This window comes from Mastomys coucha, unplaced genomic scaffold (assembly GCF_008632895.1).
Source record: "Mastomys coucha isolate ucsf_1 unplaced genomic scaffold, UCSF_Mcou_1 pScaffold3, whole genome shotgun sequence".
Lineage (NCBI taxonomy): Eukaryota > Metazoa > Chordata > Mammalia > Rodentia > Muridae > Mastomys > Mastomys coucha.
This window is the reverse complement of record NW_022196909.1, coordinates 10,164,880-10,191,841: the sequence shown is the minus strand read 5'-3', so window position 1 is coordinate 10,191,841 and position 26,962 is coordinate 10,164,880. Positions and strand designations below refer to the sequence as shown.

General features: G+C 46.8%; 2 protein-coding genes across 5 annotated transcripts in view; one reads left to right on the top strand and one right to left on the bottom strand.

Annotated features, from left to right (window-relative positions):
• Window positions 1-13,494, top strand: part of Crybg1 (crystallin beta-gamma domain containing 1) — a 236,318-nt gene extending 222,824 nt beyond the window's left edge. For both annotated transcript variants that reach the window (XM_031348565.1, XM_031348566.1), the window contains 5 exons: window positions 2,280-2,419; window positions 4,852-4,975; window positions 5,396-5,554; window positions 7,217-7,379; window positions 12,146-13,494. In XM_031348565.1, the coding sequence (XP_031204425.1) occupies window positions 2,280-2,419; window positions 4,852-4,975; window positions 5,396-5,554; window positions 7,217-7,379; window positions 12,146-12,234 (675 nt within the window). In that variant the 3' untranslated portion in view covers window positions 12,235-13,494. The remainder of the gene's footprint in view (window positions 1-2,279; window positions 2,420-4,851; window positions 4,976-5,395; window positions 5,555-7,216; window positions 7,380-12,145) is intronic.
• A 3,539-nt stretch (window positions 13,495-17,033) lies between these two features.
• Window positions 17,034-26,962, bottom strand: part of Rtn4ip1 (reticulon 4 interacting protein 1) — a 52,200-nt gene continuing 42,271 nt past the window's right edge. For all 3 annotated transcript variants that reach the window (XM_031346726.1, XM_031346727.1, XM_031346728.1), the window contains one exon: window positions 17,034-17,572. In XM_031346726.1, the coding sequence (XP_031202586.1) occupies window positions 17,465-17,572 (108 nt within the window). In that variant the 3' untranslated portion in view covers window positions 17,034-17,464. The remainder of the gene's footprint in view (window positions 17,573-26,962) is intronic.

Sequence of the window (26,962 nt, the reverse complement as noted above, 5' to 3'; positions counted from 1 at the left end):
AGTGTTGGCAGTTTGGTCTCCTACAGTGTCATTTGGGGTTTCTGTTAGCCATCTCCTCTAGATTCCAATTCTCATTATTAGTCTGCAGAAACCCCTTGTGGTTTATTTAGCCTCTTTTCATTCTGTTCCTTTCCAACGTTGTGTGTGGATGGGTGTTTTGCCTGCATGTGTACCTGTGTACCACATACCAGTGCCTGCAAGGGCCAAAGGAGGACATTGAGCCTTGGGAACTGGAGTTACAATGGCTGTGAGCTGCCATGTGGGCACTCAGAACTGAGCCTGAGTCCTCTGCAAGAGCAGCAAATGTTCTCAATCGCTGAGCCCTCTTTCCAGTCCTGCTTAAAGTTTTCATCCACCCAGACGATCAGCTGTGTTCTAGTCCAGGTGACAGTGCCCCCTTTGAACAGGATCTTTCATGTGATTTCACGTGAGCTGATCACACCAATACATTCAATACAACAAAACCAGAAGATGATTTCCACCTACTGACATCTAGGTGTGTCTATAGTTTTGGAAATTATTATTTGCTTTGGGTAGCTAGTGTCATAAAATGCTTTAAACATTCCTATGATTTTAGTCTTAAATGTAGGAAGGATGTGTGTGCTGGCTTTATAGCACCTCTGTCTGCTTGCCTATATAAATAATAAGATGCTCTTGAGGCAGGAAAGCAGTAGCCATGAAACATGGGATAATGCAGACTCATCAGCTTATAGATGGAGGCTGGCATGAGGCTCAGCTGGTGGAGTGCTGGCCTAGATGACTGAAGCCCTGGGTCGGATCCTCAGCTGCCCCCCCACCCCCCCAGCACAGAGGTGTACATCTGGATTCTCGCACTTGGGAGGTAGAAGTTCAGGGTCACACTTGGCCACATGGTGACTCTGGGCCCAGCGAGGACTCTATCGTACCCTGTTTCAAAACAAAACAATTCAGGTCATAGAAATAAGACTTACAAATTAATGTGCCTAGAATTCTAAAAGCTTACAAGTATATATTTACAGTTTCTATCACTTGGTCACTTAAAGATGATAGCCATTTAAGTTGCTATTGCAGAGATCTACCAGAATGAAATCATACATTTTCTGTGTCTGAGTTAGTGGTTTCTGAGGTGCTCTCATGCATACTAGGCAAGCACTGTACGACTGAGCCATACGTACTTTCAGCTGTGACGAACCCCAGATGGACCCCTTCCCACACAGCAGTACTTCCACCCTGGATACCCCAGGGGGATCCCTTCCCACACACAATTATTTTTGACAGTGTATGTAAGTGTTTAGGATGCTATTGACATGCCATCTCTAAATATATAGTAAATACGCAGAGCAGTCCTCCCATGTTTTTGTCTGGGTCCCTCCTGTGCTTTCTGTATTCTAACTTCCTGGGCCATGAGACCAATCTCACACTACCCCGCCGTTCACTGATGGCAGACGGACTGTGTCCTGCACACCAGGCACACCCACGGTAACGAGCAGTACTGGACCTCACCCTTGCTACATGGCTTGAAGCAGGTTGGTCCCTGTGTGCTTTTTTCATGTGTCATTTATGATCTTGGGGATGTTATCACTGGAGCCTGGATCAACTTCAACTTTTCTCTTGTCTGAGAGAGACAATCTCTCAGACAATCAGTTAGGAGCCGCTGTCCTCTCTAAAACAGCTGTGGCTTCCGCCTGCGATCTTTGTCCCCCTCTGAGCCTACGGAATCCTTGTCACTGGCCATGAAGGTGGGCTCACATTTACACCATACTACTTCGAATGCCCAATCATATGATACAGGCTTAGAAATCCAGATCACCCCACCCAAAACTCCAGATACAAGACTTACCTGTAAGGGGAAGGCTTCTAGACTGGCTCCTAAGAACACAACCATATCACCTGGTCACTGGACACGAGGCCACCACAGCCATCTGGCCCTCTCTGTTAATGTCTGTGGCTTTCAATCCAGCCTTGTCTCGCTAAAAAACTCCAAGATGAAAGAAATTTCATAAAGGGCTGGTGTTCCATGCATACAGCCATTTCTCTAGGCCTGGGCTCTTCTATGTCCCTGCTTTACTCTGATCTAGTTTAACCTGTCTGCAGGTGCAGTAGGAGAGCTTCCTACCCTCCCATCCATCCTCTCTGTGACTTTGCCGCCTACAACCATCCCAATCGGCTAAGTTTGTAGCTAGGTAAAGCCTGGCAGGATCCTGTGTCTGGTCCCTGAGAGTAGACGGTGTCTCATCTGCTCCAGGCTATCTACAAAAGCTTTGCATTATTAACAGATGAACAAATTTATCTCCAAACAGGAATTTTCCGAACCAACAATTATTCTTTTCGAAAGAGAAAACTTCAAAGGAAAAAAGATAGAACTGAACGCCGAAACTGTCAATCTCCGATCCCTGGGGTTCAACACTCAGATACGCTCTGTGCGGGTCGTTGGTGGCATGTGAGTGCATCACTTGTTCATCTGCTAAGACAGACGACTTCTCTTTCTCCTGCTTTCACAGACATGCTTTTCCTATAAAGCACATTTTAAAAATATGTACATATGAATATATACATATACATACCTTAAAATGTACCAGCTCAGCCTGTAGGCGTCTCCATTCTCTCACAGTGGAAATGGGAATGAATACCGTCTGAATGATGTGAATAGACATGCCGAGAAGGGGCAGTGCTGGGAACTTCAAACGCACCTTACGTCATCTTAAATGAACCGACAGATGGTCTTTGGCTGTCTGTGTGGGTTAACATTACACACCTCCATGATATTTTTGTTTGGGTGGGTCAAGCCTGCGCAAAGCATCATTCATCCATGTGTCCAGCTTTTTTTTCTTTTCTTTTCCTTTTTTTTTTTTTTTTGGCTTAAGTTTAAGTTAAGGATTCAAACTCCCCAGGGGAACTCATAATACAGCAAATTCACGGAGCATTTTTTTTTTATATAAATAGCAAGAAAGAAAGAACTAGGTTTCTTTGTTGTTTGTTTTTTGCTTTGAAAGACTGACAGACTGTGATCTTTGATTTTAAAGCAAAGGGTAGACTTTTTCCTTGATTGCAGATGCTATATAGATTATTACGGAGGGGCAGGCAGATGACTCAGTGACTGAAAGTAACTGTGCAGGCCTGATGACCTGGGTCTAGTCCCTACAACAGAGTTACCTTCTGACCTCCACATGCATGCTGTTGCATGTCCCCAACTCATCATACACACACACACACACACACACATACACACACAAATAAAATAATAAAATAGTTACACCACCATCCAATCTTCTTCCCTCCCTCCCTTCCTCCCTCCCTCCCTCCTTCCTTCCCTCCCTCCCTTCCTTCCTCCCTCCCTCTGTCCCTCCCTCCCTCCCTCTCTCCCTTCCTCCCTCCCTCCCTTCCTTCCTCTTTTGTGGGAGTCTTGGCTGGACTGGAACTTGCTATATAGATCAGCCAAGCCTCAGACTCGCAGAGAACCACCTGCCTGTGTCTCCCATAGGCTGGGAGTACGCATCACCAGGCCCAGCCCCCATCAGCCAATTATTTTTAAACTCGGGAAGATTTGGTTTTACTCTCTGTGTAATTCTAAAACTAAATTGGGCATAAATAAATACATATTGATGCAATACATTTTTTTATGAAACATTTTTCTTTTACCTAATCAACATGTTAAGGCCAGCTGAGCTGCACTAATACTGAAGGGATGGCATTGCTGTGGGCAGATGGGCCGAGGCACACTCACTAAAAATATGGAAGGAATTATTAGGGATGAAGGTTTTAATTTTTTTTCAGTAAATTTCAATGACTAGTTTGTAAGGTCGATGAAATGTGTGCATTTAGAGTTCTGGAGTTTCAAGTAGAGAGCAGCCTTCTCTGATGACTGGCAGAGCAAGAGGATCATGGGTACTTGATCTGTAGGATCTTCAGGTTGGCAAGCCAGCATGTGGATGGAAGAAACTTAGCTTAACATTTTGGGAATTTGGGGAAGGGTCACTCTTATTTTAAGCAACAACAACAAAAATGTTCTGTAATTGTTTTAAAATGCATCTTAAATTAGCACCGATGTAACAGGCTCTATCATGGCTTCAGGCATACTTTATTCTATAGACCCTCCTTCTTCCACTTGTAAAGAATTAATTTTTATTCAAGCATTCCACTCACCAGTATACACAGGAGAACTTTGTGAATGGTGATCATTTAGGATTCACAACCTGAATGTGTTGTATGACAGCTTTCAGGAAGGCCTACAGAGTCCCACAGAGAGCATTACCATAACATTGCTTTACTGGAGAGAAAGAAAAACCTATTTCTCTCTCAGAATGAACTCTGACATAAATACTTAAGTACTCCTGACCCTCCAAAAATTTGCTATTTATCAAGATATGGCTTTGAATGCTCTAGAAAATAGGTTAATTTCCCCTCCAATGTGTGTTAAAAGTTCAGCATGTTCTGAGCTGGTCATACCTTTAATCCCCAAATTTGGGAGACAGAGGCAGGCCAGCTTGATCTACATATCCAGTTCTAGGACAACTTGGGCTATATAGAGAGACCCTGTTGCAAAAACAGAAAAGAAAAAGAAAAGGAGGGCGGTGGTGGCGCACGCCTTTAATCCCAGCACTTGGGAGGCAGAGGCAGGTGGATTTCTGAGTTCAAGGCCAGCCTGGTCTACAGAGTGAGTTCCAGGACAGTCAAGGCTACACAGAGAAACCCTGTCTCAAAACAAACAAACAAAAAAAGAAAGAAAGAAAGAAAAAGAAAAGGAGAGAGAGGGAGAGAAAAAAAAGAGAGAGGGGCAAGGGAGGGAGGAAAGGAGAAGGAAGAGCAAATGCAACTGTCAGAGACTGCCATCAAACGGACGTCATCAGCAGCTGTGGTCTGTCCTCTTTTCAGATGGGTTACCTATGAATACGGCAATTACAGAGGCCGACAGTTCCTGCTGTCTCCGGCAGAAGTGCCAAATTGGTATGAGTTCAGTGCCTGTCGCCAAATAGGTTCCCTCCGGCCCTTTGCTCAGGTAGGTGAAATTTCCCTCCATGCTATACGTAGACTCTTCTCGCATAGTATTTTTGTAAATATTAGCTCATCGTTTTAGTTTCGATTAGAAGCTTGACAGTGGCTCCTCTTCCCTCAGTATCTGGACATGGAGTTTGTGGCACCTGGAAGCAAGGGTGTTTTAGACGTGCCGACACGCCCAACAGCACACATGCATGTGTCACCTCTGGTTGTCCACAGGCACACTCCATGCCTCTGTCACTGGAGAATGTCCCCACACTTCTGGCACTGAGAATGGCACTTAGACCCTTAGCATGAGCCCCTGGGTGTGGCCACCCTCCTTAACCATTATACTCCACTCTGGATTCTTTCAGATGCCACCGTCTCAGCTCTTCTGACTGCACACTCATATGTAACTACTGCTGGGTTTTTTGTATTTTAGAAACGAATTTACTTCAGACTTCGAAACAAAGCAACGGGACTATTTATGTCAACCAACGGGAACTTGGAGGACCTGAAGCTTCTCCGGGTCCAGGTCATGGAAGATGTTGGTGCTGATGATCAGATCTGGATCTATCAAGAAGGGTGCATCAAATGCAGGGTGAGCATTTAGGGCTGTACAGACCTTTGTCTGGCTGTGCCTTTGATCTTTTCAGGTAGACACCATGGCACCGTTCCAGAGACCGTCCAGAAGTAAACTGGAAGGTTTTCCAGTGAAAATACTTCCCAGCTGTGAGAGAATCAGAATCAGGGTTAGGGATTTACAATAGGAAGAGAATCCAGCAAGGGAGTGACATTTGAGTTTGCTCAGAGCCACAGACTAGAGCACTGGTACATCAGAGGTCACTCCCAGGGTGGAGAGAGACAGGCGTATGCTGTGTCACATGGATCATGTCCTGAAGTTCACCACCATAAAGATGGGAATGGCTGCTGTACTCTCGTTGCTCCAGTCGCGGCAGACACTAAAAGCAATGGCCAGAGTTCACAAGACGAGCGTCCCGATGGGCACCGATGGGCACCTTCTTTACTCATTGACTTTACGAGCTTGACTGTTGCTCCTGGTACTTTAAAACCTTGGTGCCTGTGAGTCAGCAGGAGCACACCCGTTCTCTCTGTGTGCCTGAGGGGACACAGACGTGCTTTTGTGAGCAGAGGTGCTGCTTAGACACACAGAAGAAAACGGACAATGAGTGGCTGGAGGACTGGAGCAGAGAAGATGGCAAGTTCTGCCTTGGGTCATCTCAGTATAAGACAGTGGCACTCTCAGAAGTCCCAACATTTCCTGAATAATGTTCTTCTGTGATATCTCATTTCAGTGGGTCAAGGAGAAAAGGTGGATGGAATGTCCCATCCACTCAAGGCTTTCACCAGCACATGTGTACATGTGCTTTCACATGCACCACACCGAAGGCCTCTCACACACTGACCAAGCGCTCGCCTGCTGAGCCACGCCCCCTGCCCAGAACAGTCCACTTTTAATAAGCTTTCACTGTAGCAGCATGGTGCTAGTGGTGAACAGAGCTCTTTGTTACTTCAGGGAACTTTTAAGTCCTTGCATTTTAGCGCCCTCTTCTGGGTTTGCATTTTTCTACTTTTTAATACCAGGATAGCCTGCCAATTTAGAAAATTTTAGATGTTTCTCATGAAGGAAAGACTAGGTGTAAGCGAATGTAACTCGAGATTTAAGGGGGAAGTCGTAGGGGGAGTATATTCAGTGGCTGCTCTAGTGCAGCCACTGAGAAGAGCAGGCATGAACTGGGAACTCGGGCCAAGTGTGAGCTTCATTCAGATGTAGCCTCTGAGCATGCTCACTGCTGACAGGGAGACCCAAGCTGTGGGTAATTTACTATACCAAGGCTCCTCTTGGGATTTTTGGTTTGGCTTTTTGTTGTTTTGCTTTTGTTTTTAAGTATATGGATCTTTTGCCTCCATGTATATGCACTCATATCCACAGAGGCCAGAAGAGGGCATAAGACCGATCCCCTAGGACTAGAGTTATAGACAGATGTTAGCTACCACGTGGGTGCTGGGAGAGCACGGGTGCTTCTAAAAAGCAGCTGTTCCCCTTAGCCCCCACTTAGCCCCCCTGAGGCTTCTCCTAATAGTAACAGAGTCTCCCAGGGGCAGTCTTGAAATCGTTCACATCATCTGTTGCTTGGCTTCAGTTACTCCAGCCAATAGCTGAAATGGCTAAAATGTGGGATGAAGCCAGCCAGCGACTTCCTGGTGGGAGTTCTGAGACAGCCTGTCCTTCCCTAAGCAGATAGCAGAAGACTGCTGCCTGACGATCGTGGGCAGCCTCGTCACATCTGGCTCCAAACTGGGACTGGCCCTCGATCAAAATGCCGACAGTCAGTTCTGGTGCATGAAGTCCGACGGCAGGATCTACAGCAAGTTGAAACCAAATTTAGTGTTGGATGTGAAAGGTAAGGATCATTTCTCTCCCTGTGCCGTTCCCTTGCTTAGTTAAGGAAAAGCCTGTTGGGAAATGCCAATGCGCTGCTGATACACTGAGGGGCGGCAAGGGCTGGTTTTTTTGAATCAAGGGCTAGCCTATGCTAAGCATATGAGTGTTATCACTGAACTGTATCCTCAGTCCTGTTTGTGTTAGGCTGCGATCTTATTTGATCAGCGTAGTTGGTAATGTACATACAGGTTGTGTTTCACTGGGAAAACGTGAGTTCTAGAAGGAACTACAGCGTATCAGGGTTCTCTAGTTACAGAGCTTATAGACTGAATATATATATATATATATATATATATATATATATATATATATATATAGTATGAATTAGAACAACGTAGAATGTGGTCTCGGTCCAGCTTATCCAACAATGGCTGCAGAGGCATGGAACGTCCAATAACACAATAGTTTAGTCCAATCTGAGTGGGGAAGTTTTGTGTTTCTGTGTGTCTTAGTTGGCCTTCAGTGTATGCTGAAACCATGGAGAAGTAGGCTCCAATGCCAGTGAAGGGATGGCTTGCCGTGGAGAGCCAGAGCCAGCAGGCAGAGAGGGAGGCCTCCTTCTTCCATGGCCTTCTACAGCAGCGGCTCTCAGCCTTCCCAATGCTGCAGCCCTTTACACACTTCCTCATGCTGTGGTGCCCCCCCCAAACTCGACCATAACATTGTTTCATTGCGACTTTGTCGCTGTAATTTTGCTGCTGCCATGAATTTTAGTGTGGCACCTGTGTTTTCCCATGGTCTCAGGTGACCTACAGGTTGAGAACCGCTCTTATATAGGCTGCCATGGGTAGGTCTTCCCTCCTCAAAAGATCTGGATTAAGGGTGTGTCTTCCAACCTCAAAGATGGGATGAGAAGTGGGTGTTCCCATTTCAAATGACTTAGTTAAGCAAAATACCCTCAAAGGTGTGTGCAGCCAGTTGGGGTTTTGGCTAATTCCAGATGTGGTCAACCTGACAACCAGAATAGCTATCCCAGAACCTGAGGGATGTCGCTGCAAGTCAGTGAGGTTTCAGTGAGGTTCCTCTAGAGTGAACCAGTGAATGGTGTTGGTCCTGTGGTCAGTCTCTGGGGTTTGGGTATGCTAAAACACAGATTACTAGGCGTCATCATTAGAGTTCCTGACCTAGGTGGTCTGGAGTGGGCCTCCAAATGTGGTTTTCTAGCAGGTTCCTAGGTGTTGCTGGGGGTGATGGTTTAAGAATCGTACCACTGATGATGATTTTAAAACACATTTGAAAAAACCAGCCCACACAATATTCAGGAACACAGGAGCGGGCACTGTTGCTATTTGCAAGTAAACGAAGGGAAGCTTAGTTGTGGCACTGGGATAAGTTATAATTTATCTGTTCATTATAGTCACTTTGCTTATTTTTGGGTCACTCTAGCCTAGGCTGCCCTTTAACTCTGGGCCGCTCACCTACCTCAGCATCCTAAATTTAGGCCAGTCCTCTGCTGCACCCCAGTGCCTTCAGCAGTTAACACCCTCGCTGTTCCACATCAGGAAAGGTTGTAACAATGAGCCGGTCATCATCAGTGGACACACTATGCAACCTATGCTCCAATCAGGGCTCTGAGCCAAAGCTGATATTGAAAACGAGTAAGTCCAGGCAGAGAAACGGTGACAGCTTAGCCCTTAAGATGCTTTGGACGATGGAAAATGGGGCACTGGTAGCTACCCAGGAAGCAGACCTGCTTTGCAGTCCTGGTGGTCCCAGTTGGTAGGTGTGGCCACTCACCAGTGAGAGTAAACGCAGAGAACCGAATTTGTCTGCCTCTCTGAGCACCCAAGGAGCTAGACGGTGCTCAGAGAGGCAGACAAATAGGCTGAATGAAGGCAGATGCAGACAGCATCAGAAATTAAGTAATGTGACTACAGGCTGCATGGAAACCAAACACTTCACATAAAAGGCAAGTGGAAGCCTTCAGTGTGGGAAATGGACAGCTGTGGTAGCATCCCTTACTCACTCAATGCGCCTATAGTCAGTCACACAGAGGCTCAGTTCACAGACGGCCCCAAGTGTGAGCCATCTGAGAAACACTGACCCCGGCAGGCCTCTATTCCTACCAGGTCATTCATGCCGCCAGTACAAGGTAAGTCTCAGAACCATAAGAGGCTGGGATCCTAGCTTGGTGATAGAATGCTTGGATCCACTCCTAGCCTCACCTTCCCTGAGAAAGAGCCCCAGAAAAAAATGTAACTAAGTTGAAAAGATACGGTATCGAGTAAATGTGTGTTGGGAGAGGGGGATAACAATATTTAGTCCCCCCCCCCCATGCAGCTGAACAAAACCTTGTGTTTCCAAGGTCACTGTGGTCCTTAGGCCACTCATTTTTGTTTGCAGTCTTCACTTGTGTGCCAGGCTGTTTGGTACACTGGGTACCAAAGTGAAGATAATGTCTGGCTCTGCTCTCTATGGGACTCCTCTTTAGAGTCCCACCCTCTGGAGTGAAGGTGCTAGCCTGTAGGTTTGTGGGTTCTCACTGGCTTCTGCCTCAGGGCAGCACCAACTTTCCTGTTCCCCTGAATTTAGGTTTCTCAGAATGTGGGGAAACAGTGCCACCTTCTGGACACGAGGGCAGGCTGCATGGCCAGCTCCCTGGCAAGAGAAATGTAGGCACAGCTCTCTGCTCTTCTGTGCTTACGAGGAGCCTGTGTTTTTCCTTTGTTATCTGCTAAAACTGCGCAAGACTTGGCAGTCTTATCAGATCAAGTCTTTCCTCTTGCCTTGTATGTGGGGAGCAAGTTGTTTTAGCCAATGCTGGAGTTTTATTCCAGACCAGGGAGTGGAAGTTGGCTCACACTCTCATCAATAGACACCAAAGCTTGGTACGACTGTACGCTAAACAGGCAAATCAAACTGCTATGTAAGACACAGACACTAAACATTAACCAGCAGAGAAAAGGTAACCCCAGGCAATTAACCTGATGCTGGCCTTAAATCTGCAATGTTTCTGCTTCAGCCACACCAGACAGCATCGTTCTAGTATAGGCTGCTATTTAAGGGAACAGTAGTGATTTATTCTAATTAGGATGTAAACTTTCTTTCAAATTACACCTCCTCAGTCGCATGTGCAAAGAACTCAAATATACCTGTAACAACAGAACCGTTCTCAGACAGGTGGGCAGGCGCGGGCGCTACCTCAGCATGCACAGGTGACAGGCGTGCCAGGACTACTGGCAGTGGTGGCCTTAGCCCTTCTACCTGCCTCTGACACATGGCAAGAAGAAGGGTGCGTGTGGTTTGGATTTACAGTCATTCGCCCATCCCCCACTGTCTTCTGTATCAGTCAACAGAAATATGTTTTCTAAAAGAAAAAAATTTAAATTATTTTCAAAGGCAAAAGAATTAATCAGATGGTTACTCAAGAACTCATGATTCTAATGGCACTAAACATAGACAGTATGTAAAGGCACCAGGTCCTCAAGGATGAAAAGACTTAATACTGAGCTGTTGGAGTCTGTTGTCTTTATAAAACAAATAGGTATATTAATGTGTCTGAGTGTTTTATGCACGTGTGTCTGTGCGCTTGAATGTCTGGTGTCCTCTGAGGTCTCAAAAGGACGCTGGATTCCCTGGGACCAATTGTGGGTGGTTTTGAGCTGCCATGTTGGTGCTGGGAGTCTAACCCAGGTCCTCTGCAAGAACAAGAAGTGTGCCAAGTGCCGCACCACATCTCCAGCTGAGGCCTGTGCTGTCTTGATGGCGAGTGGGACTTGCTGGGGCTGGAGGCCGGCTTGCAAGCCTTTCCTGGCCCTGTGCTCTGCACTACGCCTTGCTCTGCAGAGCTGTGGTGCTGGTTGACACAAGCCAGGTTCTTACACGTGAGGAGATGGCTTCCTTCTCCAGCTACTTTCTCAGACCCTTTTGCTCTTCTGAATGGTTTAAGGGAGGGATGAATGTTGTCTCTTATCTGGGGATAACACATCCAAATACAGACTCGATTTCCATGGGGTCCTTTGTGGGGAGGCTTGTGCTTAAACAGATAAATCATCAGAAAGGATGGTTAATCCACACTGGGGAAAAATCTGACAACCCTTTCTGTTTTAATGATTCTTCTACTGAAAGCAGGTACTGGCTATCTTTAACATGAAGGTAGCTCACGTTTTCAGCAAGTACTTGGTGAAAGAGCCCCTTCAAACATGCTAGTGAAACAAATACAGGGTTCTTACAAAGTGGCATTCAGCATTGCTTTAAACACCTATGTTTCCCTGGCAGTGCAGGTCTCCTGTGTCCTCTGCATCCTTTGGGGTATCACTCAAACTTTTAACCTAATTACAGCTATGTTTTATCATGCATGCAGAACTCATTTCTTCTGCTGCCTACCGCACAGCCTCTCTCTCCTCTTTCCACTGCCACCAGCTGTGCCCACATCACTGGTATCTCCCATCCATGATCTCCCCAGTTCTGTCTTACAGCATCTTTGCTTTCCCCTCTCTCTAGATTTTACCCTGATGCCCCCATTTCAGATGTGGTAATAGTAGTTAGACTGGCCTGTATAGCTGGGTAGAAAAGTGAGAGCCAAAAGGAAAGAAGGGCTGAATGGATTTTAGCCACACCCCCAGCAAGCTGACCTCATCACTCCATGCTAGACTCCTCCCCCAGCCCCTCTCCCCTTTCCCTTCAGCACTTTTGCTCCTGGTTCTCTTTGTTCCTCACACGTTTCAACAAACACTTTCTCCCTTCTTTTCCAGCACAGTTCTTACCTTTTTTTCTTTCATTCAGGGGGTGCGCAGTATGATCAAAATCACATCATCCTCAACACAGTGAACACAGAGAAGTTAACCCAAGTGTGGGAAGCCATGGTCCTGTGAACCTGAACCAAGACTGCAGGAGGAGTATTCCCAGGGGATTTCCTGGCCACCTTATTGAAGAAAACTAAAATTACAAAGCTGCTGGAGAAGCCAAGTAGAAAGTGGACCGAAGGCCGTGGCAGACAGAATTACCTTCTCAAACATATTTGAGTTTGAAGCCAATAATTTGTTGTTCTTGTTTTTTGCCTTGTATTTTCTCAGTAGCTCCTTCAACAGGCTGCCCCTGTAGCAGCTTTAGGGTATAAAGATGTTTTAAAGATCAAGACAAGACCACATGGTCATTTTTTCCAGGAACAGGAGGGGACAAGACCTCCGAGTGTGGACATGCAGATTCCCTTAGAGAGAAGGATAAAACACAAGTTGGCTGTCAGAAGACTTTAGCATTGGAGGACGCACTGCCAGACTTCTCATCCATGGCCTTAACACTTCCTGGGACCATTTATGCTAGACGGCAGAGTGGCAAAGTCCTATGTACTTATTCCAAGGAGTTTAATAAGTATAAACCACTATTTTCAATTACTATTCAAGTGAATAAATTTTCAAAATTTCATGTTGATGCCTGCTCATGAGCAGAACTTGGGTTACTGTAATTCACCTATGGACTGCCCTCAAGTGTCTACAGATAGTTTAATGCCTTCCTTACAGCTGCTATTGGGACAGTATCATGGTCTAATTTATTAACCCTTACTTTGCTATCCACACCTAATGCTGAAGCCATACTCTATACTTTTGGCTAAACAAAGACCTTTCAGCCTGGTTTCTCTAGGGCCACCCGCAGGATGACTACTTCCTATCTGAGGACACCAGGACCTCCCTTCTGCAGTAGAGGTGTGCGGAGTGAGGCAGATTTCAAGGGCTCTGCAGACCTTAGTGGGCAGTTCAGGAGCAAGTGTGTGGTTCACTGGCCCGGACCTGCTGCTCAGACAGCACACTGTCCTGTTAAGCCAAACTGCCAGACATTTCCTGGAGCACGGCTTCCTCATCACTGTCCCGGTGCTCTTGTCAGAGGCTGAACAAATCTGCTCAAATCTGCTTCCTCTCTGGAGCCAAGGATAGGCAAGTGATCATCAGAATAGTCTATCTGCAGTTTAAACATCTTGCACAAACAGCAGCAGCCAGCATGTCTGTCTTGTTCTTCTGTGTACATCTCTGACTGGAGTCCTTTTGTATGTGTCGCTACAGCACAGTGGGGTAAGATATCCTGTAAATGCCTGTTGAGTTTGTCTCTTGAATAAACTTATTCCTGGTTAACTATGTGATGAAATCTTGGACTCAGTTCAGTAGCTCTCCAACTCCAGCAAGCGTCAGGGGGCAGACTGGGACATGGCTGGCACCTTTTAGCCACCCTCCTGTTCAAGGTGCCCTGGGCACTGCCACCTGGGAGCACTCAGGGACAAGAGCTGAGACAGTCTAGATAGACAGAAGTGGCATTGGCATTTACATGTGTGTGTGTGTGAGAGAGAGAGAGACAGAGAGACAGAGAGAGAGAGAGAGAGAGAGAGAGAGAGAGAGAGAGAGAGAGAGAGAGAGAGAGAGAGAACAGTGGCAACATCCACAGGAAAGCCCTCAGAGAAGCACGATGCAGTTGCTGAAAGAGCCGCCAGCCAGGTATGGTAGCACAGACTTAGAATCCCAGAACTTTAGGAGTTCAAAGTCATCTTCAACTTGTGCTACAGGAGATCCTGGTCCCAAAAGAAAAAGAAAATCCTTCAGTATTAAAAGGCAATACACAAACACACATGCCTAAGAGATTCCAAATGTCAGGATGTGCTAAGCACAGTAAGTGGCAAATCAAAATGTATAGAAAGCCTGGTCAGTGCCAGGCATCTCCCCGACTGTGACAGAGCTCCTGTGATAACATCTCAGGAGGAAGGTTTCACAGTTGGTGGTTTCATCCAAGATGGGTTCAGCTACTTCTGACATTATAGCGATGCAGCGCATCATGGTGGGTGTCTTAGGTATGGACTGCTGTTAAAGACCAAGAGGAAACAACTTGGGGAGAAAAGGGTTTGTCTTCCCTCACAGATTACAGGCCATTGTGGAGGAAGCTGAGGCAGGAACTCAAGGTAGGACCCTGGGGATAAAACTGAAGCAGTACCCGGCGGTGGTGGCACACGCCTTTAATCCCAGCACTTGGGAGGCAGAGGCAGGCAGATTTCTGAGTTCGAGGTCAGCCTGGTCTACAGAGTGAGTTCCAGGACAGCCAGGGCTACACAGAGAAACCCTGTCTCGAAAAACCAAACCAAACCAACCAACCAAACAAACAAACAAACAAAACACCTGAAGCCAAGACCCTGGAGGGATGCTGCTGACTAGCTTAGCTTGCTCCTCCATCTTTGCTCCTTTTGTTTTTTTTATACACTCCAAGACCATCTGGCCGGCAGCTGGGGGTCACCACCCACAGTGGGCTGGGCCCTTTCAAGTCAATTCTATCCAGAAAACGCCTCTCAGGCTTGCCTATAGGCTGATCTGATGGGGATGTTTTTCTTAATTGAAGTTTTCTGTTCTCGGATAACGCTAGCTTGTATCAAGCTGACAAAAGGATTCCAGCACAACTGGCCCCTTCTCAACGCGACACACAAGCATGTGGCTAGTCACCTAGACCCTTTCCTTCCTTATCTGTCCCCAAGATGTCAAGATTATGTCACAATATAGAACATAATGGGACTTTAGGAGTCCCACTCTTTAAAATTTTCAACACATTAAAATTTTCAAGTCTCTTTAAAAATACAATGTCTTTTTAAAGTGCAAGTCTCTGAACTATGGGCTCCTACACACACACACACACACACACACACACACACACACACACACTCTCTCTCTCTCTCTCTCTCTCTCTCTCTCTCTCAGAGTGACATAGCTTTTTATTCCAAGAGGGTAGAACTAGGGCATCATTACAATTCAGAGCAAAATATGTTCAGTGCCTGATGTGTGGGAGCACTCATGGTCATCTGGGCTCCAAAGGAAGCGCCACTTCTCCATCTCTGCCTTTTGTAGTACAGTTTGTGTCACAGGCTAAGGTTGGCTTTACACTGAGGCTGATGCTGTCCTTGGTGTTCCACCCCATGGAACTAGTATCTCCAATATGCTGGGGTCACCACTACAACTGAGACAGCACCTTCACCAGCAGCTGCTCCCAGCTCTCCAGCTCTGTCACAGTGTCACGCCTCAGCTGCTCTTCATGACTCCACTCATGCCTTCAAAGCCAGAGCCACCTCCACGATTTCTATGCACTGACACGTGCAGCAACCACCCTGGATTCCCACAAGGCTTTGTCTTGATGGTGCTGGTCTCAGTCTCCGATAGCATCAGTTAAAGCAAAGGCTTCACTTTAGTAGTTCCAGTCTCTTTATCACAACTGGTTCGTCAGCCCCATCTGACCAAAACCACAGATTCTAAATTTAAAATATATCACAAATGGCCACAGCCATGTTTCCTCCCTCTGAACTCTGTAGGCCAGGCCTCCATCCCAGGCCTCCATCCCAGGCTCTCTAAGCACACCTACATCCCAGGCCTCCATCCCAGGCTCCCACAGAGCATCCCATTAAACTTTAAGTGCTTAATGGCTTTTCCAGCCCAAAGGTCCAAATACTTCCATAATCCTTGGCAAATAATAGGGTCATGTCTCACAGAAAACCCTATTCCTGGTTCTGATTTCTGTCTTAGTTAGGATTCCACTGCTGTGATAAAAGCAATGACGAAAAACAAACTGAGGAGGAAAGGGTTTATTACACCTCACAGATTGCAGTCCATCATGGAAGGCAGGAACTCAAGGAATGAAGAAACCTGGAGGCAGGAACTGAAGCAGAGACCAGAGGAGCACTGCTGACGGGCTTGCTTCCCCTGGCTTAGCTTACTTAGTTTAGTTTCTTATACTACCTACCAAGGGACGGCACCTCGAACAGTGGGCTGGACCCACCCACATCAATCATCAATCAGGAAAACGCTCCCCAGGCTTGCCTACAGGGCATCAGGACATAGAAGCAGGAAGGAACTGGGTCCTGGTATCTCCTCCAACAGTAGCTCCCCACTTCCTCCCACTAGGCCCTACCTAAAGTTCTGCCACCTTCCAATAGTATCACAAGTTATGTTGCACATGTAGGTCCTGGGGAGATGTTCTGACCGGTTTTAGAATCTCACAGACATTAAGGTAAGATTGTGGGGTTTGAGCTACAAAAAGGCCACAATAATCTACAAAGCTGGGTCGAACCACACCTTATGAAAACAAAAACACCGTGAAGAGGCTGGAGACAGCTCCACAGTTAGGGGCACTGGCTGCTCTTCCCGAGGACCCAGGTTCAATTCCCAGCACCTACATGGTGGCTCACAATCACCTGTTAATTCTAGTTCCAGGGGACCTGACACCCACCTCTGGGCGCCCCAGGTACAAGACATGCCATGCGGTGCACACACATACAGGCAAATACCCATACACATGACAGAAAATAAAAATAAATTCTCACTGACTACAGGCAAGTGCAGGAGTGACAGTTTTGTATCAAGCACTGGCAAATGATTAGCAAAAAAGGCTACATCGTTCATGAATGTATGTATAGACTGCCATGAAGAAACTACTCTGGATGCCAACTTAAATAAGTTTTTGTTTTTTGTTTTTTTTTCTTTTTCTTCGAGACAGGGTTTCTCTGTATAGTCCTGGCTGTCCTGGAACTCACTCTGTAGACCAGGCTGGCCTCAAACTCAGAAATCCGCCTCTCTGCCTCCCAAGTGCTGGGATTAAAGGTGTGTGCCACCACCGCCTGGCCAACTTAAATAATTTTAAAAGTACTTTTTAAAACACATATTTTTTAAAAATGTTTTTTATTGGGCTAGTGAAATGATTCAGTAGGTAAAGACACCTGCCACCAAACCTAGTCATCTGGGTCCTATCCCAGAACCTACATGGTTACCGAAGATTTCCTGTGATGTCCACAAGTGCGCCCACACACGCATTATGCACTTTCTTTATCTCTGTGGAGGTGTGTGCATGGTGGGAGGAGGGGAAAGAGAATAGTCTAGTGGAATCAGTTCTCCCTCGTGTGGGCTCCGGGAACTGAATTCAGGCAGCCATGCTTGCACTGCGGGCTCTCTCACCAGTCCAGATTTAGGTTTTTACATGGATCATGAAACTTAAATTCTGACTTGGGAGAACGTGTGGTGAGGGCTAGATGTCTGGGTCAGAGGCACTCAGCGAGGAGAGAGCAGCAACCCGACGGCTCCCACTTCTATGTATTTAAACCACGCTAACCACAGTCTTTCCTCGGGCGTGGCCTCTCTCCACCTTCAGGAAGGCTTCTGGGACTTCAGAAAAAGGGAAGGTCTGTTCAATAACCGGCCGAATCTATAAAACACAAGAAGAGACAACCAGGTTGATAAGAAAGCCTTGCTCTCCAAGGCAGCGTGTCTGCAGCTATCCAGCAAGGCTGCTGCCCAGCAGGTACTCCTTGCCATGTGCTGACTCCAGGGGCTCCAGCTTCCCAATGGCTCCTCATTCCATCTCACCTCTCCAACCTTACCCTCGGTTTCAACTCTACCCACCTCACTCCACTCTGTATGCTGACACTCCTGCTCAGAGCCCTGCCTCAACTCCCAAACCTGACATTCCAAGACATTACATCTGAACCTTGGCCTTCAGGCTGCTTGGCACTTTCACTTTTTGAAAATTCTATTCTATTTATTAAAGTGTGGTTGTGTGTGTATGTGTGGTGTGATGTGTGTGGTTGTGTGTGGTGTGATGTATGTGTATGTGTGGTTGTGTGTGGTGTGATGTGTGTGGTTGTGTGTGGTGTGATGTGTGTGGTTGTGTGTGGTGCAATGTATGTGGTTGTGTGAGTGTGTGTGATGTGTATGGCTGTGTGTGATGTGATGTGTGTGGTGTGATGTGTGTGGTTGTGTGTGGTATAATATGTGTGGTTGTATGTGGCGTGATATATATGGCTGTGTGTGGTGTGATGTGTGTGGTTGTGTGTGGTGTGATGTGTGTGAGTGATGTGATGTGTGTGGTGTGATGTGTGTGGCTGTGTGTGGCTGTGTGTGGTGTGATGTGTGTGGCTGTGTATGGTGTGAGGTGTGTGGCTGTGTATGGTGTGATATGTATGGTTATGTGTGTATGGTATGATGTGTGTGGTTGTGTGTGGTGTGGTGTGTGGTGTGATGTGTGTGGTTGTGTGATTGTGTGTGTATATGTGGTATGATATGTGTGGTGTGGTGTGATGTGTGTGGTTGTGTGTGGTGTGATATATGTGGTTGTGTGTGGTGTGATATATGTGGTTGTGTGTGTTGTGTTGTGTGTGGTTGTGTGTGGTGTGATATATGTGGTTGTGTGTGGTGTGATGTGTGGTGTGATGTGTGTGGTTGTGTGTATGTGGTATGATATGTGTGTGGTTGTGTGTGGTATGATATGTGTGTGGTTGTGTATGGTGTGATGTGTGTGGTTGTATGTGGTGTGATTTGTGTGGGGGGGTATGGGTGTGGATAAATGTGCTGTCTGGTAGATGTAGACATCAGAAGACAACTTTTAGGAAGCAGCTCTCTCCTTCTACCCTGCCTACACTTGGGGCTGGAGAGGTGGCTCAGCAGTTAAGAGCACTGGCTGCTCTTCCAAAGGGTCAGAACCCGCATGGCAGCTCCCAACTGTCTGCAACTACAGTTCCAGGGGCTCCAACACCCTCACACAAACACGATGCAGGCCAAACACTAGTGCACATAAAATAAAACTAAATAAAGTCTATTCCTCTGCCCTGGGTTCTGGCGATCAAGGTTGGCATCAGATTTGCTACTACACCGAGCCTTCTCACTGGCCCTCTGTTACTTTCTCACTCTGTATGCTATGGTCTGTTAGCCTCTCTTCTGCACGTCTGCATCCCTGCCTCACAGCATCCCTGCCTCACAGCGCTTTCTATCCTTCACCTGCAGGTGCTCTCCCTCTGAGCTGCTTTACCAACCACTGAGCCCTTCCAAATCATGTACTACAGCTGAGCACAAGGCTCTGCCGTGCTCCCTGGTGTACAGAAGTAGCACACAGCATAGCTTGGTTTCCAGTCTGAAACATCTGCATATATATTTAGTCAGAGCAGAAAGCATCTGTGCACAGACCACATCCTTATACATCTATAATACCAGCATGTATAATACCGACACATAGAGGGTGCTTAAACAAGTCACTGAACTGAAAAGCAGTGAGGTAGGAAGCAGGAGTCCTGGGTGAGCTTTCTGGGCCCTGGGAATTCCACTCAGCAGCAGCTTAGCATGTACAGGATGAGGAACGCCAGCCCAGCCACCTCAGTGGAGTCTGGGTAGTGCTAGCTATCTGTAGAGTGCCTCGGTACTGACAGAAGCCTCCTGAGAGCAGGTCCCAGCAATACCCTCTCTGTACAGAAGCCCACCTCAACTCCTCCTCCCAAATGTCTACAGAGTCGCTGGCCGCTGGCCACCTCCCTGGATTGCTTCTCACAGCTCTGCTGACAAGGATCAGCTGCCACAAGGCACACCCTGACTCAAAGCCTACATGAGCTCTCCCTTTGACAAAGGAAGAGATGGTTTATGACATTCAGATGCGTCTGATGCCATTTCCTCTGATGTAACCTTCAGAGCTCAGGCACCACTTGCTCCCAAGAGCTGAAGATTCTTCTGCACCCACGAGCCTGCAAGCCCCGAGACACAGAGCTGAGTTACTGTGCCGGGTGGCAGGACTCAACTGATGTCACTGCTCCGCTCTCTCCACTCACAGGCCTGTCTGTCACCACCACCTGATGCTTTTCACCTCTACCCAGGAAGGAGCGGAAAGGTGGCCAGGGGTCCCAGTGAGTTATCACAACTGAATTCTAACCTCTCCGGAGATAGCCAAGGTTGTACCTTGTGCCGCAGCAGGACTTGGTAACGTGTAAGAGTCACCCAGGTGGTACTGGTTTTGACAGCACGAAGGGGTCATGAACAGCAGCTGAGGCTTGGCACAGTGAGAGGCCATGGAAGGCCATAAGTGAAGGTGCAGCCTCAGTTTGCAATTGATGGCCCAGGACTGAAGGTCCTGCAAAGGAGTTGAGGCTTGGCACCGTGAAGACTGTCTATGAGAGGCTATTGGTAAAGCCTAGTTACAGCAGTGTTTTGGGAATGCCAGTATCATGCAATGACCACCAAGGACAGGAGCAGCAGTGGAGTACAGGCGTCTGGAGCCCAGAAGACAAGCTGTGTGCTGCAAAGGGCAGACCTGGAGAAGTGACCGGTTAAGCCCTTAGAGGAGCCCAGAAGATCGTGAGTTGGATCCCAGACATTGATTTTGCTTTTGATTGTGACTGTGACCTGATATTTTTCCCTCTTGAAGGAAGAATGTATTTTAGTGGAGCCCACAGGTAAGAGACTTTGAATTTTAAAAGATATTGGACATTTTAAGTGGATTGAACATTTAATATGTAAAGACTATGGGACTTTAGATCTTGGGGATGAATAAGAAAGTAAGGATTGAGGCTTAATAGTGATGTGTTTGTGTGTCAAGTTGATAAGGGGTCAATTGTACTGGCTGGTTCTGTGTGTCAACTTGACACAGGCTGGAGTTATCACAGAGAACGGAGTTTCAGTTGGGGAAGTGCCTCCATGAGATCCAGCTGTGGGGCATTTTCTCAATTAGTGATCAAGGGGGTAGGGCCCTTGTGGGTGGTGCCATCCCTGGGCTGGAGGTCTTGGGTTCTATAAGAGAGCAGGCTGAGCAAGCCAGGAGAAGCAAACCAGTAAGGAACATCTCTCCATGGCCTCTGCATCAGCTCCTGCTTCCTGACCTGCTTGAGTTCCAGTCCTGACTTCCTTTGGTGATGAACAGCCATGTGGAAGTAAGCCAAATAAACCCTTTCCTCCCCAACTTGCTTCTTGGTCATGATGTTGTGCAGGAATAGAAACCCTGACTAATACAGTTGTGTTCCATATGAACCCTAAACCCATCACTCCCCTTTGGGCTCCAGGGACACTTTCCCCAATGTCATTTAGTTGGTAAATGGATGGCTTGCAAGCATATGGAAGACATTCTCCAGCACCTCTCGGTATAATGCAATCAGACTCTGAGTAAGTTCCAGAAAGGTATGCACACACTTCTGTAAGAATCTACACCCTTTTTGTGCTTTACTCGGATACACCAGACACCACCATCCACATATTCTTGCCTCATGCCTGCGACGCACTAGGCTACAGCAGACCCACAAGCCAGACTCCACTCCAGAATGCTACACTGCCTGAGCCATCCCACCAGGCTCACATCAGTGTTCCCTGCCAGCCACAGAAGCTGACCTGCTGACCAGGCTGCATGTGGTGGCTGCGCACTTTAATCTGACTGGGCAGGCCCTTTGTGACAAAGAACAGGAGAGGGCTGACCACGGCATAATGACTCATTTAGCAATTCCTGTAAATGACAATGAAAAAAAAAAAAAGCTTTTAAACTATGGTCAAGCAAATGCCCCCAGTGGCTGGATCTGTGACAGTATGGGAGATTAGCTGCACAATGCGAGACTGGGTCCGCGCACAGCCACACACTGGACCTACAATGCTTGTCTGTTAAAGACAAAAGGGTTAGAGTTAACTCCAGAGAGGGGACAGAAAGGTTACTCACAGTGAAGTGGGACATTATGTGATGACACTGCTATAGTGCATTTGGCAAGGGGAGTCCTGTTATAAAGCAGGCAGGCTCAAAGCCACGCTTCCCACTGCACAGGCAACCAGGAAACAGCAGCAGCCCTTATTCAGTGTGGGAGCCACACGTAGGGTCTCCTGAGCACACCTTCCCTTCCTTAAACAGGACCCAGGGTCTTGTACTTACCACCTAGCATTCTTTTAACATGAAAACCCTCCCTAAGTATGAGCTTACCACACAGCACTGCTGCTTACCAGCCACTGGGCAAGCCTTTGGGGGGCAGGAGGAGCTATAGGGGACGAGTGTCTGAGTGCTTAGAATAGGAAACTGAAACCCAAGTGCTCCAGTGGTCCATGCAAAGCCAAAGCTTTCAGGAGCACAGCCAGAGTGAGAACCTGGGATCCCTGACTGTGCTGCCAAGTGACATGAAGGTGTATGGGGAGTTGGTCTGTCCACTTTCCCTGAGCTCCACAGCCTCATCCTCTGCAGGATCATCCCCTAGGCATAGAACTGCAGATTTCAGAAAGTAAGGTACATGAGGATGGACCAACAGATGGCAGATACCAAGGAAGACTCAAGAACTCCTGGCATTAATCCAAATCCATACCCTGTGAATGCCACCAGGACCATAGTCCCAGAGCCATCTCTGGGATGGCCATACCCAGTTTCCATTAGCCCAGGACTTCCCAGGCCCGTCACTGTCACTGTCCAGGAGGAAGGTGGTTCTCAATCTCCAGGGATAAGAAGACAACAGGAAGAGGGGAGTTTTGTTCCAGTTTGCTGTTTCCTGGGCACTTCCTGTGCTTAGAAAGGAACCTTAAAGGAGCAGGATGGTGGGTGATGATGTGCTCCAAGAGAGCAGACGTACCCACCAGAGGAGCATCACAGAGCAGCCCCTTCCAGCCAGGCGAGTGGAGCATCACAGAGCAGCCCCTTCCAGCCAGGCGAGTGGAGGGAACAATCCCAAGAGCTTGGGAATAAAAGTCAGAAAAGCCAGGCATGATGGTCACACATGTGACCCCAAGGCTAGGGTGTGAGGTCATATCAATTCAAGACCAGCCTGGAACCTTGTTTAAAAAGACAAAACAAAACAAAAACAAACACAAACGAGAATAAAAGGAATCCAGAAGCATTGAGGCTACAAGCTGAGATGCTGGGGTATCAGGTGACCTTTTCTAGTGGTTGTCAGGATCCCACCTCAGACTGTCACATTCATCCAAAGGAGAAGGATACAGTTCAGTATGAAGTTTGAGGCTTGGATCATGGTCTACTGTTAAGGTACCTTGGCCATACATGGGAAATCATCTACCTCAGAACTCTGCAGTCTCTTTCAGAACTACATGTCCAGAATGGTGGCCTCTAGACACACGTGACTAGTTAAATTCAATCAAGCGAGTAACCAAGCTGAAAAGGTCAGTCGCCCAGCTGCACACCACAATCCCAATCCTCCATGGTCGTAAGTGCTTCAGTGGCTGCCTACTGACCACGTGGAGAGGCATTTCTACCACTACAGAAAGCTCTAGTGGACAATGGTGACAGGGAGGTGACAACTCACAGCAAACATGAAACAGAGCACGAGGGAGTCCTCAGTGGATGCTGTAGATTGAACTCAGGTTACACGGAAGCTCTTCTGATATCAACAAAAATAAAGAAATAAACTCCAGGAAGATTATGTCACCACTCAGCCAAGCTTGAATGGTCAACTAGAATTCTGAAGAGACCCATTAAGTATATGACATTAAAGAGACTTAAAATTTTCATAGGCAGGCAAAATAGTGCATGTCTTTAATCCTAGCACTCAGAAGGCTAGATCTCTGTGAGTTCGAGGATAGCCAGATCTACATAGTGAGTGAGTTCTAAGACAACCAGGACCCTGTCTCAAAACAAAAACAAACAAAAAAATTGTATGAGGAATATAAATGTGCAGGTAAAGATATGCAAAAAGGCTAAAGGGGGCCGAGTGTGGCACAGGCTTTTACTCTCTGTGAATTTGGCACTAGCTTCATCTATATAGAGAGTTCTAGGCCAGTCAGGGCTACATAGTGAGACTTTGTCTCAATTAAGCAATCACTGAACCAGTCAGTGGGAGCTAGGTGGTACAATGCTGTTGTCCCAGCTCCTCAGCTCAAGGCTAGCAGGGTTAAAAATATATAACAAAAATGATAAGGAAATAAGGCATCTTCCTTCCATACTTGGTCTCTAGCCATCTAGTTTCCCTCTTCAAGAGCAAGATTCTAGGATTCTTGTGCACTGGGTCAGGCAGAGCACTGGCCTCACCCAGAACACTCACACCCTAGTTCCCTAAGTCTGTGACAGTAAGTGGCAAAGGGCCCCGAGATGTGATTAGGTTAAAGGTGCCCAAAGCCAGTCACCATGGGTGAACAAAGTAAAGCCACAGGCTCTGTAGAAGACTAAGATCTTCAGAACATCTTAGACTACTGGCTTTCAAGATTACAAAATAATAAATGTGTTACATTAATCCTGATGTTTGTGGTGCTTTATTTCTATCAGAAGCTAATGTGTGCACATATAAACAAGTATAAATAACTATTCTCCCCAATACAGTCGCTCTTCCGAGAAGCTGCCTACTGAGGAGAGTAGGGAGGAATCACAGTCTCTCTTTCTAACCTATGCTAACCATGGTATAAACATGGCTTACTTTTTGCCACAGCTTTCTCCATTCTAACTACAAACAATTTACCAAATGGTGTAATAGGAGATACATATTATGCTTAGGAGACAACACCAATGCACTGCAGCAGGCCCAAGGCCAGCTTTCAGAAGCAGCTCATTACAGCCGATGCTCTAGCCTCCGATGCTCTAGCCTCTGATGCTCTGGCCTCCAATGCTCTGGTCTCTGATGCTCTAGCCACCAATGCTCTAACCAACTGATGCTCTAGCCTCCAATGCTCTGGCCACTGATGCTCTACCACCCAATGGTTCTGTGAGACTTAGTCAGAACTGTACTTTCACAGTGATGTCTGAGAGCCCTGGCCCCTCAGCTGTGGGAGCAGCTGCAGACAAGGAAGCGCTAGCAGGAAAGGCTGCTCTCTGCCATCCTGTTACCAGTACAGATTCCCCTCTGCCTCTTCTATATATGAGCAGGTTCTTTGGTTACAGCCAAGTTAACAGTGTACCTAGGAAAAGGATCAAGAAACTTTTCTCTCTTACTGTTCTTCTCCTTCAGGGTGAGGAAATATTCAGCTCCTCGCTATCTTGATTTATTTCCTTCTCTTTTAAATACAGGGTCTTACATTATAGCCCAGGCTTTGAACTCATGGCATGGAGGCAGGCATCAGCCACCAGACTACTGCTTAGAAGACTTTCAGTAATAGACTAATTAGTGAACAATGATTGGGCCACACATGATCTGCAGTTTTTGTTTTGTTGTCTTGTTCGACGGAGGGGGTGAAGAAATGGCTCAGCTGTTAGAAGAAGCAGTTGCTCTTCCAAAGGACCCAGGGTAATACCCAATACCCACAGGGCAGCTCACAATTGTCTGTAGCTCCAACCTCAGGGGATCTGATGTCCTCTTCTGGCATCAAAATCAGTGCCCAGAGCATCGGAGGCCAGAGCATCGGAGGCCAGAGCATCGGAGACCAGAGCATCAGGTGTAAGGAGCTGCATAGGCACCAGACACACAGGTGGTACACAGACACATGCAGGCAAAACACCCATACCCATTAAAATAAAATAAAGTAAAATAAACTTAAAAATCCATTACAAATGTAAAACATTGTAAATACTGGGGCTGTGGAGATGGCTCAAGTAGGCACAGTCACAAGGACCTGAGTCCAGAGCGCAAGCACCACAACACACATCTATAACCCCAGCTCTGGGGTAAGGCAAGCAAGTGGAGGCAGAGACAGCCAGAGACAGCCAGATCCCTGGAGCTTCCTGGCCAGCCACTCTACCTCAAGGTTCAGAGAAAGACCCTCTCTCAGAAAATAAGGTGGCAAGAACAATTCTGTTCCCTAGCCACCACATGCACATATACACAGGTGCATTTGTACTTGTACACATATGAACATATACACATACTACACAAACACCTAAGCCCACACATGTAACACACACATACACACACACACATGCACACACACCATAAACATACACATAAAATAAATAATAAAAAATTTTAAATGCTTTTAAAACATAAAAGCCATTCTTAGCTTAGGGGACTTAAAAAACAAAAACAAAACAAACAAACAAACAAACAATCCAAACGAAGATTGGATTTAGTTCACTGACTATATTATTCTAGCCCCTGGCTAAGACACTAAAAATATTATATCAAAGTCTTAAAATCTAGCCCCAAATTATACATGGCTACAATAAATGCATATATAAAATTCTGCTATGAGCAGAAAGCCCCATGGTCACAGGTCCAGTGAATGCAATACCTGGTTCTGAATTTCTAGAAGAAATGATTGCGAGGTCCCCACATAGTTGTAAATGTCAGCTCCTTATCACTTGGGCCTGGGAATGGTGGGCACATTGAAGACAGAGGAGTCTAATGACAGAAAGAGTTACAGAATGCCACCCTGCCAGAAAGCAAAGTGAGAGAGTATGACTCCTTAGTACTGTGGCACTATGATGTGCAGGTTCTCTATGCTCACCACTGCACACAGGGCTGACAAGAGTCCATTAGTAAGACTTAAGTCAGATGCTCCTCTGACATGTACCATGTGGATACAGGGGGCCAGAGGTTCGCATTGCATGTCTTCCTCTATAGCTCCACTTTATTTTGAGGCAGGGTCTGTCACTGAATCTGGAGTTTCCTGATTGGCTAGACTGACTGGCCAGCGAACCTCTGGGGCCTCCCTGTGCCGAGACTGCAGGCCTGTGCCACCTCCTCAGCCCCAGACTCGATTTTTAACCAGGAAGTTCGAGTTACAAGTGACCAACACCAGGTTTTCGTCACATTTCCAGAACAACTCAGTCCTGAGGTGAGCAAGCAAAGGGCACGAGGACACAAGAGTGAAGATAGAGCTTGTAGCACTGATCTAATTGTGTGCACACCCATCAATTGAAGTTTATAAAATGGCCTTTTCTTGGAGTCTGTTCTTTAGAGAAAAGAAAATTGGACCGAAGGATTTTCCCAGAAAAAAAAAAAAA